The following is a 19,573-nucleotide window of genomic DNA, read 5'->3' as shown; positions in this document are numbered from 1 at the left end:
TATAGAATAAGTTGAAAAATGCTCCTTCCTCTACTGTTTTCTGGAAGAATTTGTGTAAAATTGGTATTTGTTCTTCCTCAAATGGTAGAACTTGGTAGAATTTACCAGTTAAGCCAACTAGCCCTGGAATTTTCTTTGTGGGAAGGTTTACAAGTACAAATTCAATTTCTTTTAATAGATAGAGGCCTATTCAGATTACCTATTTCTCCTTGAGTTAATTTTAGGAGTTTGTGAATCCAACAACACATAAAAAAGATCATACACCATGACCAAGTTGGCTTCATCTCAGGATCACAAGGATGTTTCAACATACGCAAATCAATCAGTGTGACACACCACATCAACAAAAGAAAAGACAAAAACCACATGATATCTCAACAGATGCAGAAAAAGCATTTGATAAAATTCAACATCCATTCATGATAAAAGCTCTTACCAAAGTGGGTATAGAGGGAACATATCTCAACATAATAAAAGTTATTTATGACTAACCCACAGTCAACATAATACTCAACGGTGAAAAGCTGAAAGCCTTCCAGCTAAAATCTGAAACATGATAAGGATGCCCATTCTCATCACTTCTATTTAACATAGTACTGGAAGTCCTAGCCACAGCAATCATATAAGAAAAAGAAATAAAAGGTATCCAAATTGGAAGGGAAAAGGTAAAATTCTCATTATATGCAGATGACATGATACTATATACAGAAAACCCTAAAAACTCCACACAAAAGCTACTAAAACTGATAAACAAATTCAGCAAGGTAGTAGGGTACAAGATTAACATACAGAAATCGGTTGCATTTCTTTACACTAACAATGACATATCAGAAAGGGAAAGTAAAGAAACAATCCCTTGGGGACTTCCCTGGTGGTGCAGTGGATAAGACTCCATGCTCCCAATGCAGGGGGCCCGGGTTCGATCTCTGGTCAGGGAACTAGATCCAACATGCATGCCACAACTAAGGAGCCGGCGAGCTGCAACTAAAGAGCTCATATGCTGCAACTAAGGAGCCGGCAAGCCGCAACTAAGGAGCCCGTGAGCCGCAACTAAGGAGCCTGCCTGCTGCAACTAAAACCTGGTGCAACCAAATAAATAAATAAATATTAAAAAAAAGAAAGAAACAATCCCTTTTAAAATTACATCAAAAAAGAAAAAATACTTAGAATAAACCTGACCAAGGAGGTGAAAGATTTATATGCTGAGAACTATAAAACATTGATAAAGGAAACTGAAGATGATTTTAAAAAATGGGGGGGCTTCCCTGGTGGTGCAGTGGTTGAGAATCTGCCTGCCAATGCAGGGGACACGGGTTCGAGCCCTGGTCTGGGAAGATCCCACATGCCGCGGAGTGACTGGGCCCATGAGCCACAATTGCTGAGCCTGCGCGTCTGGAGCCTGTGCTCCGCAACAAGAGAGGCCGCGATAGTGAGAGGCCCGCGCACCGCGATGAAGAGTGGCCCCCACTTGCCACAGCTGGAGAAAGCCCTCGCACAGAAACGAAGACCTAACGCAGCCAAAAATAAATAAATAAATAAATAAATTTATTTTAAAAAATCAGGTAATTTTATGGTATAGTATAAAAAAATGGTACAAAGTTTTTGGAAAATAATTTTGTAATATACATCAAAAGCCTTAAAAATGTTAATAGCCTTTGACTCAATAAATTTCCTTTCATGTTTTGTTCCTAAGAAAATGATCAGAAATGCAAAGATTTATATGCAAGAACATTTATCACAATACAATCTGAACAGCCAAAAAAAGTGCTGAACAAACTGTGATACATATATATGATAGGATATTACGCAGACATTAAAATGTTTTTGATAAAGTTTAAATGACAGGTGAAAATGCTCATGATTTAATGTTATACTCCATGATCTCAACTCTATAAAAATACATACATATGCATTAAAAAGAAAGACCAGGGCTTCCCTGGTGGCGCAGTGGTTGAGAATCTGCCTGCCAGTGCAGGGAACACGGGTTCGAGCCCTGGTCTGGGAAGAACCCACATGCCGCGGAGCAGCTGGGCCCGTGAGCCACAGTACTGAGCCTGCGCGTCTGGAGCCTGTGCTCCGCAACAAGAGAGGCCGCCATAGTGAGAGGCCCGCGCACCGCGATGAAGAGTGGCCCCCACTTGCCACAACTGGAGAAAGCCCTCGCACAGAAACGAAGACCCAACACAGCCATAAATAAATAAATAAAATTCAAAAAAAAAAAAGAAAAAAGACCAAGAGAAATGTAGCAAATCAATATTAACAATGGTTATTGCTGGGTGATACGATTACAGATCATTTCATTTTATACAATTTTATTTCTATACTATCTAGTTTTCTACAATAAGTCTACATTACTTTTGTAATTAGAAAAGGTGTTAAAAATAAATATACACATACATAATTGTGAGACTAGTTGCCATGGAAAATGGCAGAAATAAAATAGAAAAAAGAACGGTGTGGGAGGTGCCCAGTAATTTGGAGAAGAAAATAATCAGGGAACATTGCTAGGAACAATATGTAGAGCTTCTGATGTCTATACCTGACACACAAGATATAGGCAAACAAACAAAGCCTGTTTGGGAGCTCAGCATAGGGGAGTGACCATGAACTCCCAGGGATCACTGGAATTTGGGGAGATGATAGGAAGCGAATGTATGACTGTGGAGAGGGCAAGCTGTATGAACTGTGGACCACAACAACACCTGCCTCACCATCTCTCACTCTAATCTAATCATATGGACTTTCTTGCTGTCCCTCAACACTGCCAGGCATCACAGTTTCTGCCTCAGGGCCTTTGCACCAGTGCTGTTTCCTCTACTTCAAAAGTTTCCTCCTTCCCTCACCTGCTTCAAGTTTTTGACCAAATGTCACTTTCTTGTTGAGACTTGTAATCCTTTGTTACCCTGCTCCAATAGAACGTACGCTCCATAAGTACAAGAGGTTCTTGGTCTGTTTTATTTACCACTGCATTCCCAGTATCTACAAAAGTATCTGGCACATAGTAGGCAATCGACAGGTATTTGTTGAATAAATAAATGGTTACTGGTATTACTCTTAATGGAGTGTTTTGTGAAAGTTTAGATGTGTAAACACTGCCCACTAAGAACCAACAAGGAGTCACTAAGAACAGAAGACAGCTCGTGAACCCTCCTTGATGCTTCTGGCCAGGCTGTTTAAACACTTCCCTCCAGGAGGATCTCAGCTCAAACATTCGGCCAGTTATGAACTCAACCAATGATTCTTTCATCCAGCACACATTTCTCCATCCGGTCTATGGGGCATGGGGATCTCTTTAGCAAATTGATGGAGTGGCTGTTAGAGTCTAGATAGTTGCTCCCACATTTTCCATGCCTGGCTAGTCTACTAAATGAAATAAAATTATTCTGATATGACTCATTCTTAGTGAACAAGAAAATGTGAGAAGCTTAATGTGTCCTGTTGGTCTCAAAGTGCAAGGAAGTAGTGATCAGCTCAGTGTAAGGAATCACTTTCTAAGAGTCAGAGCTGTACAAAGTGAAATGCACTGCAGGGGGTGTAGTGAGTGTCCTGTCAGTAGGGGTATTCAAGTGGAGGCTGGATGACGACACAGTGAGGATATTGTAGGATGGGTGGTTGGGCTAGAAGTAGGTTGAACTAGAAGGTCTCTTTCAACTGAGAGTCTTTTTTTAAAGAAAACACATTTATTTTCTTTTCCATTATCGTTTATCACAGGATATTGAATATAGTTCCCTGTGCTATACAGTAGGTCCTTGTTGTTTATCCATTCTATATATAATAGTTTGCATCTGCTAATCCCAAACTCTCAATCCACCCTTCCCCAACCCTCCCTCCCCCTTGGCAACCACAAGTCTGTTCTCTATGTCTGTGAGTCTGTTTCCATTTCGCAGATAAGTTCATTTGTGTCATATTTTAGATTCCACATATAAGTGATACCGTATGGTATTTGTCTTTCTCTTTCTGATTTACTTCACTTAGTATGATAATCTCTAGGTCCTTCCGTGCAACTGCAAATGACATTATTTCATTCTTTCTTATGGCTAAGTAATACTCCATTGTATAAATGTACCACATCTTCTTTATCCATTCATCTGTCAATGGACATTTAGGTTGTTTCCGTGTCTTGCCTATTGTGAATAGTGCTGTTATGAACATAGGGGTAACTTTTTAAATTATAGTTTTGTTTGGATATATGCCCAGGAGTGGGATTGCTGGATCATATGGCAACTCTATTTTTACCAACTGAGAGTCTTTGATTCATGCACACAGGTCTTACGAAAGCAAGTGGCATATTGCAGGCTGTAAGAAGATACTGGGGCTCAGCAGGTTAACAACAAGCTGGCCAGGAAACCCAAAGACTGACACATACTAGTTCGTCTATTGCTGATGCAGTAAAAAATTATTTCCTATGTCTGTGTTTCATTTTTAATGCAAGTATAAATATTCATTTGGTACTTTGTGAAAGCACTCCTATTTGAAAAATAAGGATAGAAATGTCAACCAAGTTATCAATGGAGCCTGAAATATAATGAGTATAACGATCTCAAAGCCAGTAAGTAATAAACAGCAAGATGTAAAATACGATGTCGACAACTGCCTTTACTCAATATTACAGGTGTTAGATGATTAAGCATTAGACATGAAACCCACAGTCTTCTTGATACCAAAGACACAAATCCCTATCTATCTCCTGAAAAGACCTTGAGCATCTGAGAATGTTCTCGTGCCAGCTCAGGAGTAATGGTGTCTATGGACCTCTAAAAATCTTGTCCCCATAAGATTCAGCAATTCCACTTCTAAGTATATGCCCAAGAGCTGAAAGCAGGGACTTGAACAGATACATGTACACCCATGCTCATAGCAGCATTGTTCATAATAACCAAGAGGTGGAAGCAACACAAGAGGATGAATAAATAAAATGTGGTGTATACATACATGGAATATTATTCAGCCTTAAAGAGGAAGGAAATTGTGAAACATGCTACATCATGGATGAACCTTGAGGACATTATGCTAAGTGAAATAAGCCAATCACAGAAGGACAAATATTGTATGATTCCACTTGCACGAGGTACCTAGAGTAGCCAAATTCATAGAGACAGAAAGTAGAATGGTGGTTGCCAGGGGTGGTGGGGAAGAAAGGGGAGGCGGGAATTATTATTTAATGGGTACAGAGATTCAGTTTAGGGAGATGAAAAAGTTCTGCAGCTGGATGGTGGTGATGGTTGTACAACAGCATGAATGTACTTAATGCCACTGAACTGCACACTTAAAAATGGTTACAATGGAAAATTTTTTTTTTAACCAGATTTTATATTTTATTCAAATCACATTTATTTTAAATTTATTTATTTATTTATTTATGGCTGTGTTGGGTCTTCGTTTCTGTGCGAGGGCTTTCTCCAGTTGCGGCAAGCGGGGGCCACTCTTCATCGCGATGCGCGGGCCTCTCACTATCGCGGCCTCTCTTGTTGTGGAGCACAGGCTCCAGACGCGCAGGCTCAGTAATTGTGGCTCACGGGCCTAGTTGCTCCGCGGCATGTGGGATCTTCCCAGACCAGGGCTCGAACCCGTGTCCCCTGCATTGGCAGGCAGATTCTCAACCACTGCGCCACCAGGGAAGCCCGGAAAATTTTATATTATGTATAGTTTACCACAGTAAAAAAAAAAAGTCTTGCCAATATTTTGCAAATTGATGGCACCTGCACATTTCTACCCTTCTCCCCTCTAGAAAATATTCAGATGGATTTGTATGGGATGCTTTAGAGTAAAGAACTGAACACTACTTACATATTTTAATTATATGATTTGTTCAGGAACATAAAGCTCTATTATGTACATTTTGGCTTAATCATAAATTAATCGTGCTTGGTATATTACATTGACAAGTCTATATTTTTTAGACAATAACTGCACACTTACTAATTGGATTAGCTTTCAAATATACTTTTGGTTAAAAATAGAGACTCAGGGGTTTCCCTGGTGGTGCAGTGGTTAAGAATCCACCTGCCAATGCAGGGGACACGGGTTCGAGCCATGGTCTGGGAAGATCCCACATGCCATGGAGCAACTAAGCCCGTGTGCCACAACTACTGAGCCTGTGCTCTAGAGCCCGCGAGCCACAACTACTGAGCCCTCGTGCCTAAAGCCCGTGCTCTGCAACAAGCAAAGCCACCGCAATGAGAAGCCCGTGCACCGCAACGAAGAGTAGCCCCGCTCAGGGCAACTAAAGAAAGCCCGCACGCAGCAGCGAAGACCCAAGGAAGCCATAAATAAATAAATAAATTTATAAAAAAAAAAATAGAGACTCAAATTTAAGGAACTGAGTTTCTTTTATTTCATTTTCTGCAAGTTGATGAGGAATGGGAAAAAATTGTTTTAAATCTCTCAACATCACAGCAGCAGCCAGGCTCTGACTTGGCTGGAAGCTGATGTGATACCTCATTAATTAAAAACAGGATCCCTGCCTTGATTCTGAGCTTTCACCTCCATCCTGTGTTTCTGTGCTCTTAACTGGTCCCTATTTCTCAGTTTGTGGTCCTGTTTTTGTCAGAGATCTGGAGCATTCCCAAGTGCCTTGGTTCTTACAACTGAACTGCCTTATTCCCTACTCTCACAGCCTTCCAAGTCCTCCCGGGGTGGGTTTCTATTCTCCTGCCAGCCCCCTCCCCAGGTCTGGCTCCCTGCCCTGCCCCCAAGCATAGCAGGAAGGGGACCCTTCTAGGGGCTCATCTCCCGGAGGCTGATTGCCCAGCACCCTTCTCTGCCCACACATTGGGGGGGCCCACTTCTGGGTCTTGACGCCAACAGGGCCCAGAGACAGCTGAACCGCCAGGCTCCGTGCCTAGCTGGTGAGACCTCACAGCTGGACCAGTCCCTCCCCTGACTTTCAGCCGGAACTCCTCTCCCAGGTCCCCTGCACAGCACTATCTACTTCTAGGGTCTCCTTGTTTGTACTGTCCTGGGGCTTGTCACTCTCCACATCCCGTGAGATTCTGGACAGGTGACATGTTGATGGTGAGGCTCTGGGAACAGGGGCTGGAGGGTGAGGTCAGGCGACCCCAGCCAGGGCAGGAGTGCTACAGAGGCAGGAAGGAGACTGGAGAGGATACATGTGTCCCTCCGGGCCTCGTCCCAGGGCGGCAGCCGCATTCCCACCTCTTCTCGTCCAGCTGGCCTCCTCCTTCCCTTAACTCCTACATGAGTCTTGTCTGTGTCACCCTGGGAGCCTTTGGTCGTATAACACCTTGCAGGTGACTGAGCTGCTCTCGGTGGCTTGTGTTCCCAAGCAGCCTCCAGCAGAAGTCTTGAATTTTGAATTTTTTAGGCACTATTAAACGTACCCCAGGCACGTGGTATATGCTCAATAGATCCCAAGTTAAAGTCTTTTTTTTTTTAAATTATTTATTTATTTATTTATTTTTTGGCTGTGTTGGGTCTTTGTTTCTGCGCGAGGGCTTTCTCCAGTTGTGGCGAGCGGGGGCCACTCTTCATCGCAGTGCGCGGGCCTCTCACTATCGCGGCCTCTCTTGTTGCGGAGCACAGGCTCCAGACGCGCAGGCTCAGTAGTTGTGGCGCACGGGCTTAGTTGCTCCGCGGCATGTGGGATCTTCCCAGACCAGGGCTCGAACCCATGTCCCCTGCATTGGCAGGCAGACTCTCAACCACTGCGCCAGCAGGGAAGCCCCAAGTTAAAGTCTTTTTGAAGCCAGTGTCATCTCTTCAAGAATTTGCTTGGCACCAGGCCACGTGCTAAATGGTTCAGATGAATTCTCTCATTTAGTCTTCAAGACAACACTATGGAGTAGGCGGTATTATCTCCCCTATTACAGTTGAGGCAACTGAGGCATAACTTGCCCAAGATCATCCGGCAAAAACGCAGATGAACTGGGATTTGAACTGCCCTCGGCAGCATGTGGGCTCCCCTTTGATGGACAGAACTGACTCATCAGCCCAGCAGCCGCAACTCCCCAAACGCTACCCCAGTCTGGGCCACTGGCTCATAGCTCAGAATATTCAGAAAGGAAGGGAGACTAGGAACAGAACAGCCCATTCACTCTTTCTCTTATTCATTCAATAAGCAACTGTAGGCCAGTTGTGGAGATGGGTTTGCCTGGCTGATATTTTTGCACATTTTTCCTCCTCCTGGCCACCTACATCTCACTCTTCTTTACCTGGTGAAGGATGGCTCTGCCTTCAAGACTCAGCCGAGATATCTCCTCCAGGAAGGACCTGGCCTTATTCATTGCTATTGGCATGTGGTTTGGGGTCCAGAAATGTATGTTTTGACTTCCTGTGCCCCTTACAGTTTTATCCTCCACCCCTGCCTCTAGCTCTGGTGCTTATAACCTGTTGATATGCAGGGACTGAAAAGCAAGCTGATGTTTCAGGAGTTTTGGGGGGATGCTTTTTAAAAACTATGCAGGCATATCGTGCTTTACATAATAGATGTAGTTAGAAAGGTTGTGGGTACATGAACTTTTTATGAATTGAAATCCTGTTTTCTCATTGACGGACGTTTCAGAGGTGACTTTATTCTAAATTGCTATTAAATGTCACTTTTTAAAAATGCTGGGCCCCAATACTTTAAAAACAAACTTTCTCAAGTGAACCTTTCTATAGGATGATAATTATCCATACACAATCCCTTAAGTGCTCTGACGTATCTTTACATTTAAAAGGATGTTTTTGGAATCCTTTTACAAAACGAACGACCACCGTCAGTTTATAAATTGTTATGGTCAGATTTGGGGAGCTCAAATTAATTCTGATGTGGATCGTATAGTTAAAATCAAATAGAACGAAATAGCTCAAACAAAAACTGAGCAGTTCGCTGCAAAATGCCCTGCACCAACTCCTCCCCCACCCAGGGGCAACCACAGTCAACTCCTTTTGGCTCAGAGATTTTCCTTTACTTGTGTGGAGTCAGAGATGCAGCCCACAAGCCGCAAAGCTTCAGTGAAAGTATTTCTTAAGCCCTGTTAACACTGGTGGGCACAGGCAGGCTGAGCCAGCATGAAGTAAGATGGTCTGATTGTCAACACGCTCTGTAGATGCTGGGGGAACACTCCGACATGTGGTCTCTGATCAAAGATACATACTGTTGTCAGATGCTGTGAAGGGTGACACTGAGATAGAGCGGGCTACGGTCTTAGGACAAGTTAAGAAAGGCCTGACAAGGGAGGAATAGGGCAGAAGGTAAAACGCCCCCTAACCCCAGCACATAATCCTGTGCTACTCTGTGCTTGGAAGATTTCCTCAGCCACAGGGCTTAGAGCAGTTGCATCAAAAAATGTGTGTGTATGTGTGTAACTTACTTGTGCATGTTTTCTTATCTGGGTTAAGAGCAAATCCTTTAGGGCACCGGCAAAAGTAGGAGCTGTCGGTATTTACACACTCATGTTCACATCCGTGGTTTTCTGAGGCACAGTAGTCCACAGCTGTAAAGATTAAAACACAGAGTTTAAGTAGAAACACAAACAGAGGTAAAGGGCATTGTAGAATGGAAACATACTTATAACAAATATAAGTAAGGATTAATATTTTTGCCCCCAGAAGAGGATGGATAAATAAATACGCATCTAAAACCTCCCTTCCGAAAAAAAAAATCAAGCGTCTGGATCAGACAATTCATATCAGAAGATACTAAAGAACTTACAGGACTTCCCTGGTGGCGCAGTGGTTAAGAATCCACCTGCCAGAACTATTTACAATAGCCAGGACATGGAAGCAACCTAAGTGTCCATTGACAGAATGGATAAAGAAGATGTGGCACATATATACAATGGAATATTACTCAGCCATAAAAATAAACGAAATTGAGTTATTTGTAGTGAGGTGGATGGACCTAGAGTCTGTCATACAGAGTGAAGTAAGTCAGAAAGAGAAAAACAAATACCATATGGTAACACACATATATGGAAGCTAAAAAAAAAAAAGGTTCTGAAGAACCTAGGGGCAGGACAGGAACAAAGACGCAGATGTAGAGAATGGACTTGAGGACACGGGGAGGGGGAAGGGGAAGCTGGGACGAAGTGAGAGACTGGCACGGACATATATACACTCCCAAATGTAAAATAGCTAGCTAGTGGGAAGCAGCCACATAGCACAGGGAGATCAGCTTGGTGCTTTGTGACCACCTAGATGGGTGGGATAGGGAGGGTGGGAGGGAGCCGCAAGAGGGAGGAGATATGGGGATGTATGTACATGTATAGCTGATTCACTTTGTTATACAGCAGAAACTAACATAACAATGTAAAGCAATTATACTTCAATAAAGATGTTAAAAAAAAAAAAGAATCTACCTGCCAATGCAGGGCAGACGGGTCCAAACCCTGGTCCGGGAAGATCCCACATGCCGCGAAGCAACTAAGCCCGTGTGCCACAAATACTGAGCCTGCACTTTAGAGTCCGCAAGCCACAGCTACTGAGCCCATGTGCCACAACTACTGAAGCCCACGCGCCTAGAGCCCATGCTCCACAACAAGAGAAGCCACCACAATGAGAATCCCGCGCACCGAAACGAAGAGTAGCCCCCGCTCGCCGCAACTAGAGAAAACCCTCACGCAGCAACAAAGACCCAACACAGCCAAAAATAAATAAATTAATTTATTTATTAATTTAAAAAAAAATCCAATGGTGGCAAGGCAGCATGGAAACAGAGTTCGATTATTAATAGTGGGTGGTATTATGAACTGATAAAAATTCTTCTGGAAGGACATTTGACAACATTCACTCTGGAAATGTGGCCCCAAGAAATAATTGAAAAAAAGGAGGAAATTAACTATACAGAATAAGCTATTTGTAGCAGCATTATTTACAGTGACCAAAAAATTAGGAAAATAAGATGAACATTTAATAAGGATAAATGGTTTAGTAATTTACGAGAAAATGTGCTGGCCTATTTCTCACTAATCCTACAAATATTCATTGAGCACCTACTCTGGACCTGGCCCTGTTTTAGGTGCTAAGGATGGAACAAATAACAAAACAGACAAAAACTCCAGTCCTAGAGGAGCTTCCATTTGGATGGTGGTGGTAGATAAAAAAGAAAATAAACAAGTAGAGAACACAGTCTCTTAGAAGGTGGAGAGTGCTCTGGAGAAAATACAAGGCACAAAGGTGTAGAGACCGTGGCGGGGTGGGTGGGAGTGAGGGTGTGATGTAACAGCAGTGGTCAGGAAGGTGGCAGTTGGGCAGAGTCTTGAATGAGGCATGAGCCCTGTGGATATCTGGGAGGGAGCATCCCGGGCAAAGGGAACAACAGCAGGTGCAAAGGCCCAGAGGTGGGAATATGCCTGGTGAGCTGGAGGATCAGCAAAGAGGCCAGAGTGGCTGCAGCAGAGAGGGGTGAGAGATGAGAACAAGTGCAGATCAGAAGGGACCGTAGGGCCACTGCCAGGACTTTGGCTTTTTTTTTTTTTATATATAAATTTATTTATTTTTGGCTGTGTTGGGTCTTCATTGCTGCACGCGGGCTTTCTCTAGTTGCGGCGAGCGGGGGCTACTCTTCGTTGCGGTGCATGGGCTTCTCATGGCGGTAGCTTCTCTTGTTGCGGAACACAGGCTCTAGGCATGTGGGCTTCAGTAGTTGTGGCACGTGGGCTCAGTAGTTGTGGCTCGTGGGCTCTAGAGCGCAGGCTCAGTAGCTGTGGCACACAGGCTTAGTTGCTCTGCGGCGTGTGCGATCTTCCCGGACCAGGGCTCGAACCTGTGTCCCCTGCATTGGCAGGTGGATTCTTAACCACTGTGCCACCAGGGAAGCCCAGGACTTTGGCTTTTACTCTGAGTGATTAGGGAGTCTCTGGAGGGTTCTGAACAAAGGAATCCAGAATAGACGATAGCAGGCAAATGTGACAGTAGAAAACCAGCTAGGAGGCTAGTACAATAATCCCAGTGAGGAATTGGAGGGGCGGGGGGAGGTAAACCAGAACAGTGCAGGAAGGAGGTGGGGCGGAGAGAGAGGGGTGGTCCTCTGGGTTGAATTGTGTCCCGCTAAAAAGATACCTGTGAATGTGAACTTATTTGGAAATAGGGTCTTTGCAAACACAATCAAGGTAAGATGAGGTCATTAGTCTGGGGCCTAATCCAATATGACTGGTGTCCTTATAGGAAGAGAAGAATGCCACGTGAAGACAGATGAGAGTGATGCAGCTGTAAGCTGAGGGGTGCCGAGGACCAACACCCACCGTCAGAAGCAAGGAAGGATTCTCCCCTACAAGTTTCAGAGGGGGCATGGTCCTGCCAGAACCTTGATGTCAGACTTCCAGCCCCCAGAGCTAGGAGGCAATACATTTCTGCTGTTTTCAGTCACCTGGTTTGTGGTTCTTTGTTGTGGCAGCCCTAGAGAACTGTCAGTAATACACCAGGTTGAAAGTGGGGTCAGTAAGATTCCTGTCAGATTAGAGGTGAGGTGAGGGAAAAAGAGAGGGATTAAGGCTGACTCAGGGATGGGGAAGGTGCAGGTTTTGCAGGGAACGATCAGGAGGAGTTCCATTTGGGGCAGTAGGTAGTTATTAACACTATAATTCTAACATAACTGTAAATAGGAAGACAATTACGATTTGGTGAAAGAAGTAGATCTGAAAGTTGTATATTTACAGTGATTATATCCAGGTAAAATATGGCTCTAAGGCAAAACCTGAAAATTAGAAATAAAAATGCTTGCTGTGTAGGCAAGGTAGTAGGATTAAGGATGATATTTTTGTTTCCTTAAAAAATGTTTCCCTCTATATAATGATTTAGGATATCTGAATATCAAAACTTTGTAAATAATAACAAGGAAATGGAATCTGCAAATCCATACACATGCACAATTTTTTTTTTTTTTAAGAAATTCACGTTCTTTTATTTATTTATTTATGACTGTGTTGAGTCTTTGTTTCTGTGCGAAGGCTTTCTTTAGTTGCGGCAAGTGGGGACCACTCTTCATCGCGGTGCGCGGGCCTCTCACCATCGCGGCCTCTCTTGTTGCGGAGCACAGGCTCCAGACGCGCAGGCTCAGTAGTTGTGGCTCACGGGCCCAGTTGCTCCGTGGCATGTGGGATCTTCCCAGACTAGGGCTCGAACCCGTGTCCCCTGCATTGGCAGGCAGATTCTCAACCACTGCGCCACCAGGGAAGCCCCATGCACAATTTAAAAAAGCAAAACCACGCACTGAGAAGATATTACATACTTAACACAGTAATCAAAAGATGCAAGGGGAAAAGCTAAAGATTTTTAAAGGGTAATAACATGTGTTGTGTTTATTCTTTTGCTCCCAGGCTTCATTAAGTTTCTGTTAAGTTATTGTTTTTTTGTAACTTCACTCCCTAAAGAGTTCTAATAGCGCCTGATATTTGTGATTTTAATACGCGAGCAATTTTGGTGGGAACAGTGCATTCATACAGTCTTAGGATCTGAATATCATGGGCATTAGTCAGTTCCTGGAGTTGAGTCAAAATATAAATTTTGAGCTAGCACCAGATCCTTCTAAAAGTTAATGTCTCATCTTTCAAGAACCAACGTATCAGGACTTCCCTGGTGGTCCAGGGGTTAAGAGGACCACGCTCCCAGTGCAGGTGGCCTGGGTTCGATCCCTGATCGGGGAACTAGATCCCACATGCTGCAACTAAGAACCCACATGCCGCAACTAAAGGATCCCGCGTGTGGCAACGAAGATCCCACACACGGCAATGAAGATCCCACGTGCTGCAACTCAGACCCGGTGGAGCCAAATAAATAAATATTTAAAAAAAAAAAAAAAAGTATCACTGTATCATTAAACAAATAACCGGGGACACTGAGGGCACAGATAAAGGATACCAAGCCAGCCCTGGCACGTGCCCCAGGCCACATGTCACAGGAGTGGGCCTTGCTGTAGCCCACGCTAACCTGTATTAGCAGGAGACACTCCCCATCCGCAACCTCCTTGTGCTGGGCCTGAGCTGCCATCTTGAAAATCTCCCAACCCCTGATATGGGTGTCTGCTGTCAGTCAGCTGCACCCACCTCAGGCCACCCACTCGTTAGTATCCCTTCCAAACAGAAGAGCTGCTAATCTACCTGACATCCACGTTCCACGCCCCTGACAGCACCACGATGATGAGTGGGCAGGTCACTGTACCTGAAAGGCTGAAACTCAGACTCTGCCTCTCTCTCGAACTTCCTCTTACACACCATGGGGTATAATCTCTGTGCCCAGCCATCTCTGTCCCTCAGAGAGACACTGGCCCCATAGTAGACTGGGGAGAGACTAGAAACTTTGCTTAGGCCTAAAGTCTAAGCCACATACTCCAATCTCGCCTTTTTTTCCAGAATGCTCTAGAACACAGTATCCAATATTGGATCAGGTGTTAATAAAGTTGCACAGAAGCAGCTCTTTTCATTGACCTCCACTCAACCAACTTCCGATCAATCACTGCTTTCCATGCTCTCTGAAAATATGGGACCTGATGCCCAGAACACGCTAAATGTTCAAGGTTACTGGAACCCCTGTGCTTTCGAATACCTGTGCACTTCTCTTGTTGGTTGGGCTGCATGCTTATTCTTTCTTTCTTTATTTATTTTTGTCTGCGTTGGATCTTCATTGCTGCACGCAGGCTTTCTCTAGTTGCAGCGAGCAGGGGCTACTCTTCGTTGCGGCACGTGGGCTTCTCATTGCGGTCGCTTCTCTTGTTGCAGAGCACGGGCTCTAGGCGCGTGGGCTTCAGTAGTTGTGGCACGTGGGCTCAGTAGTTGTGGCTTGTGGGCTCTAGAGCGCCGGCTCAGTAGTTGTGGCGCACGGGCTTAGTTGCTCCACGGCATGTGGGATCTTCCCGGACCAGGGCTCGAACCCGTGTCCCCTGCATTGGCAGGCAGATTCTTAACCACTGCGCCACCAGGGAAGCCCGAAGTCTTGAAATTCTTGCCCCAATTTAAAAAAATCAAAATTGAAAACCATAGACAACACATTATGGGTATGATTTATGCAAGAAAGATCTTTTTAAATCATATATTTAAAAAATGAACTTAAAATTAGTAATTTTTGGAAGAGTAATCAAAAGCAATTTTTATTATAAGTACATTTATGTGTTTTAAAGAAAATGTAAATGCTTAAGGTAGGTTTGGAGATGCATTTTCCATGATTCTGCTCTTTGAATGAAATTTTTCATCAATTAGCCAATCTCACAGGATAAGAAGTTTTCTCCTGGACTTTGATTCTCGTGTTGGTTTTGTTTCTAGTGTGCATAGCTCTCTGGGGAAATGAAGGGAAAAGGGGAGATTGGCAAGGCAGGATTCAAGCATTCCTGGGTCCCAAGACCTTGGCCTGTAAAACCTGAAGGTGTCAAACCCCACTTTGATTTGAGGGCCACCCACGGGCTCACTGCCAGACCTCTGGGGACAGCAGAGGAGGCCATCGTGAGACACGGAGGAGCCCACTTCTGGGCACGTGAACCTAAAAGCTTTCTAAGGGTGAGAGAGTTCCAGTCTGTTCAACTCTGACATCCTTTGCTGCATGGTTTGGGTTCTTTGCATAACTTCCTTGGTTGCCAAATTGTACTTATAAAAAGAGAGGCCAAGTTTAGGGGGCGGATGTATGGAGGTGACTTATGTGTGTAACTCAGAGGACTGTTGTTCCAAGTCCTCTCCTACTTCAATGAAATCCTTTCTTGGTCATTTTGCCTGAAAATTCTACTCTCTACAACCAGAAAGATTAATTCCTTGGTTGTGGTCCTTTGGCCCTCCAGATCACAAAGTGCTAAGATCTCAGGGTTGGAAGCCAGTCTTGGCCTAACATGTGAGAAATCGCTCATCTGTCTCCTGTTTGGTGCAAGGTAATAAAGCCTAAGATTGACAGTCTCTGATTTACAATCTGGTCAGATTCCAAGGTCTCCTCAGCAGGGATCAGTCTGCAAAGAGGATGGCCTTAGAAGAAACAGGATATTTTACAGAGGAGTGTTTGGGTTTTTAAGTGTGTTGATGACAGAGTAAGAAAAACCAAATTTGTCATTTAGAGAAATGGCTGAGTATATATAAGACACACTCACAGAGTCAGATTCACAAAACCTCTCTTACCCAGGGCATGACTGAATTCTTACATGTAGGAGTTTAAAACTCAGAGAAAGTTTCCTATTGATTTTGATAACAATAAGGAAGTGTTCTGGGCTAAATTCTGTCTTCCCACCTTACATTCATTTGTTGAAGTCCTAATCCCCAGTTGGTCAGATGGTGATTGCGTTTGGAGATAGGACCTTTAAAGGGTGATTAGGTTAAAATGAGGCCATTAGGGTGGGTCCTAATCCAATCTGATTGGTGTCCTTATGAGAAGTGGAAATTTGGACACACACAGAGGCACCAGGCATGCATGGGCACAGAACAAAGACCACATGCAGAATCAGCAAGCCAAGGAGAGAAACCTCAGAAGAAATCAACCCTGCTGACACCTTGACTTTGGACTTCTAGCCTCCAGAACTGGGAGAAAATAGATTTCTATTGACACTCACTCTGCGGTATTTTGTTATGGCAGCCCTAGCAAACTAAGACAGGGAGAAATCCTTGTACTGGGGGGAGATCATGTTTCAAGCATGAGGAGTAAGCTGAAAATCTGACCTTTCAATACAAAGATTGATCCTCCCATCCCTTGTCTCCAACTTAAATATCAACCATCCCCTTCTCACTGAAGGTGACTGATATAGGAGAATATAGGAGGAAAGCTTTGAGGGCAGCAATAACAGCATACTAAATCCCCATGTTATGTACCACCATCATTCTGGGTATGGACCTCAATATGATTTTTCAAATGTACCATATGTTTGATGCATTATTAAATGCAAGCATTCAGAAGAAGACAAAAATTCATAAAGGATATAGAAATTCAGATTCAACTGTTTCTCAGTTGACCGTGTATAGCACTGTTCCAAGTGCTTCCCATATATTTTTAAAAAAATTTTTATTGGACTGCAGTTGATTTACAATGTTGTGTTAGTTTCAGGTGTACAGCAAAGTGAATCAGTTATACATATACATATATCCACTCTTTTTTAGATTCTTTTCCCATATAGGTCATTACAGAGTATTGAGGCTTCCCATATATTAACGCATTTCACCCTCACAACAACCCTTGGAGGTAGGTATTGTTTTCCTCAATCTACAGATGAAGCCACTGGAACAGAGAGGTCAAGAGACCTATAAAATGTGGATGACGATAGTACCTACCTCAAAGGATTGTTGCAATTATAAGTAAAAGGTTTCAAACAGGTCCTAGGATTTAGTAACATTAAAGAAGTGTAGATTATATTTTTATCACACTGCCTCCCTAATCAGATAAGGTTGAATTTGGGAGTAAAGAGATACCTTAATGCTACTCAGTTGTTCCACAACCGTTTACTGAGCAATTACTATGTGTCAGGCATTGCCCTAAATCCTGGATGGTAATGACAAGCAAATAGCATCTTAAGATGGTAAGACATCTTTTTTTAAAAAATTTTATTTTATTTATTTTTTTATACAGAAGGTTCTTATTAGTCATCCATTTTATACAAATCAGTGTATACATGTCAATGCCAATCTCCCAATTCATCACACCACCACCACCACCCCTCCCCGCCTCCGCTTTCCCCCCTTGGTGTCCATAGGTTTGTTCTCTACATCTGTGTCTCAATTTCTGCCCTGCAAACCGGTTAAGGTGGTAAGACATCTTTGAAGAAAGGCAGGAAGGAGAAGCCAGGCTTTTAGCTGTGATTACCTCCAGGAAGTGAAATTGAGGAGTAATGTCTTTCAGGTTTTGATTTCATACACATCTGTACTCTGATTTTTTTTAATAAGCAAAAGTTGATTTTGTAATTTAAAAACCAATGAAGTGAAAAAAAAAAAAAAAAAAACCAATGAAGTGGAAAAGTTTTTTTTAAAAAAAAAAAAACATGAATACTTGAGATTGTGATCACTCAATCTCAGTCAATGATTCAACAAAAACATTTTGCAAGTCTACTCTGTGAAAGATGAAAAGTATAGGAATTGGTTTCTGCCCACCATGGGTTTACAATCTGCTTGGGCAGATAAGATGCAAACAGGACCAAAGCTACCCCAAAAGACAAGGCAGTCAGTAAACATCAGGAGAGCAAGTTCAGTAAAAAATTCACCCTCAAAGATAGAGCTAAATGGGGCTTCCCTGGTGGCGCAGTGGTTGAGAATCTGCCTGCCAATGCAGGGGACACGGGTTCGAGCCCTGGTCTGGGAAGATCCCACATGCCACGGAGCAACTAGGCCCGTGAGCCACAACTACTGAGCCTGCGTGTCTGGAGCCTGTGCTCCGCAACAAGAGAGGCCGCGATAGTGAGAGGCCCGCGCACCGCAATGAAGAGTGGCCCCCACTTGCCGCAACTAGAGAAAGCCCTAGCACAGAAACGAAGACCCAACACAGCCAAAAATAAAAAAAATAAATTAATTAGTTAAAAAAAAAAAACAATTAAAAAAAAAAACCCACTAAGGTGAAAAAAATAAAATAATCAGTATATATAAAAAAAAAAAAAAAAAAAAGATAGAGCTAAATGGTCTTTGAAAAATGTACAGTTTTGGATGGAAATTAACACAGCTTTAGTGGAAGCTGATGGATTACAAACACCAGGACTCAACTAAAGCAAAATGAGGACTTTCGTTAGTCAGTAATCCACTCCTAATCACCTGAATGTTGAAACAAATTCAGTTCTAACCAGAGTTAAATGAGCAGTTAGAGGTCCCCGGCAGCCACAGCATTTCTTCTCATGCTTGTTGCTCTTCAGTAAATGTCAAACTCCAGACTCTAGCACTCGAAGTTAAAGTTCCACTAACTCAAAAGTGTGGAAATGTTGGCTAAAAGGTCCTGAGTCTGGCTAAGAATTGAATTTTCATGTGGTCACAGTCATAATTCTGGGATGAGTCAAAGTACTCCCATGGGGTCCATTTACCAGTAGCTGGTCATCGTGAATTTCTACCAAACTTCTTTAAACGAAGAGATTAGATTTGCTGTCCCTACTTTCTCACCCCTCCCCCCTCCCCCTTGAAATCTGTCCTTTACCCCACCCCTCTTGATCATTATCAATGGCCTCCTGGTCATTTTTGTGTCCCTAATGTCTAGCAGAGTGCCTGGTAGAGCCTGGAAATGTCTGCTCAGATGACTCAATGACTCAATTCAATGGCTTTTTCTCTAAGTTCTGTTCCATTTGGCCTCGCTGGGGCATGACACTAATATTGACTTGGCCTAGAAATTCTCTTTCCTGTCATATTCCATGACTTCTGGTTCTCTCGCCCACCTCTCCCCAACTCCTCCATCCCCACCTTAGGCGGTTCCTTCATGGACATTCTTCCTGCCCCACGTCTCCCTCCTGCTTCCCGCATGTGGCTGCAGCCCAAGGCTCAGGCTTCACTCTCTCCTAAGGCCACACTTCATGGCATCCAGGAGATGATGATGATAATAATATGTGTTATAATAATAACAACAGTAATAATGACAATTGTCTAATGCGTATTAGGAACTTTACTCGTTATCTTATTTAATCCCACAAACTCTATGATGTAGGTGTTTTTACTCTATGTTATAGATGAGAAAACCAAGGCTCAGAAGTAAAATGACACATGACTCG

General features: G+C 43.4%; 1 protein-coding gene across 9 annotated transcripts in view; it reads right to left on the bottom strand.

Moving 5' to 3' along the window:
* MATN2 (matrilin 2) overlaps positions 1 to 19,573 on the bottom strand; it is a 150,176-nt gene that overhangs the window by 44,428 nt on the left and 86,175 nt on the right. For all 9 annotated transcript variants that reach the window (XM_082432697.1, XM_082432692.1, XM_082432693.1 and 6 more), the window contains one exon: positions 9,315 to 9,437. In XM_082432697.1, coding sequence (XP_082288823.1) covers positions 9,315 to 9,437 — 123 coding nt within the window. The remainder of the gene's footprint in view (positions 1 to 9,314; positions 9,438 to 19,573) is intronic.

Source organism: Balaenoptera physalus (genome assembly GCF_965194825.1).
Source record: "Balaenoptera physalus genome assembly, chromosome: 17".
Taxonomy (NCBI): Eukaryota; Metazoa; Chordata; class Mammalia; order Artiodactyla; family Balaenopteridae; genus Balaenoptera; species Balaenoptera physalus.
This window is presented reverse-complemented; position numbering and strand designations above follow the sequence as displayed.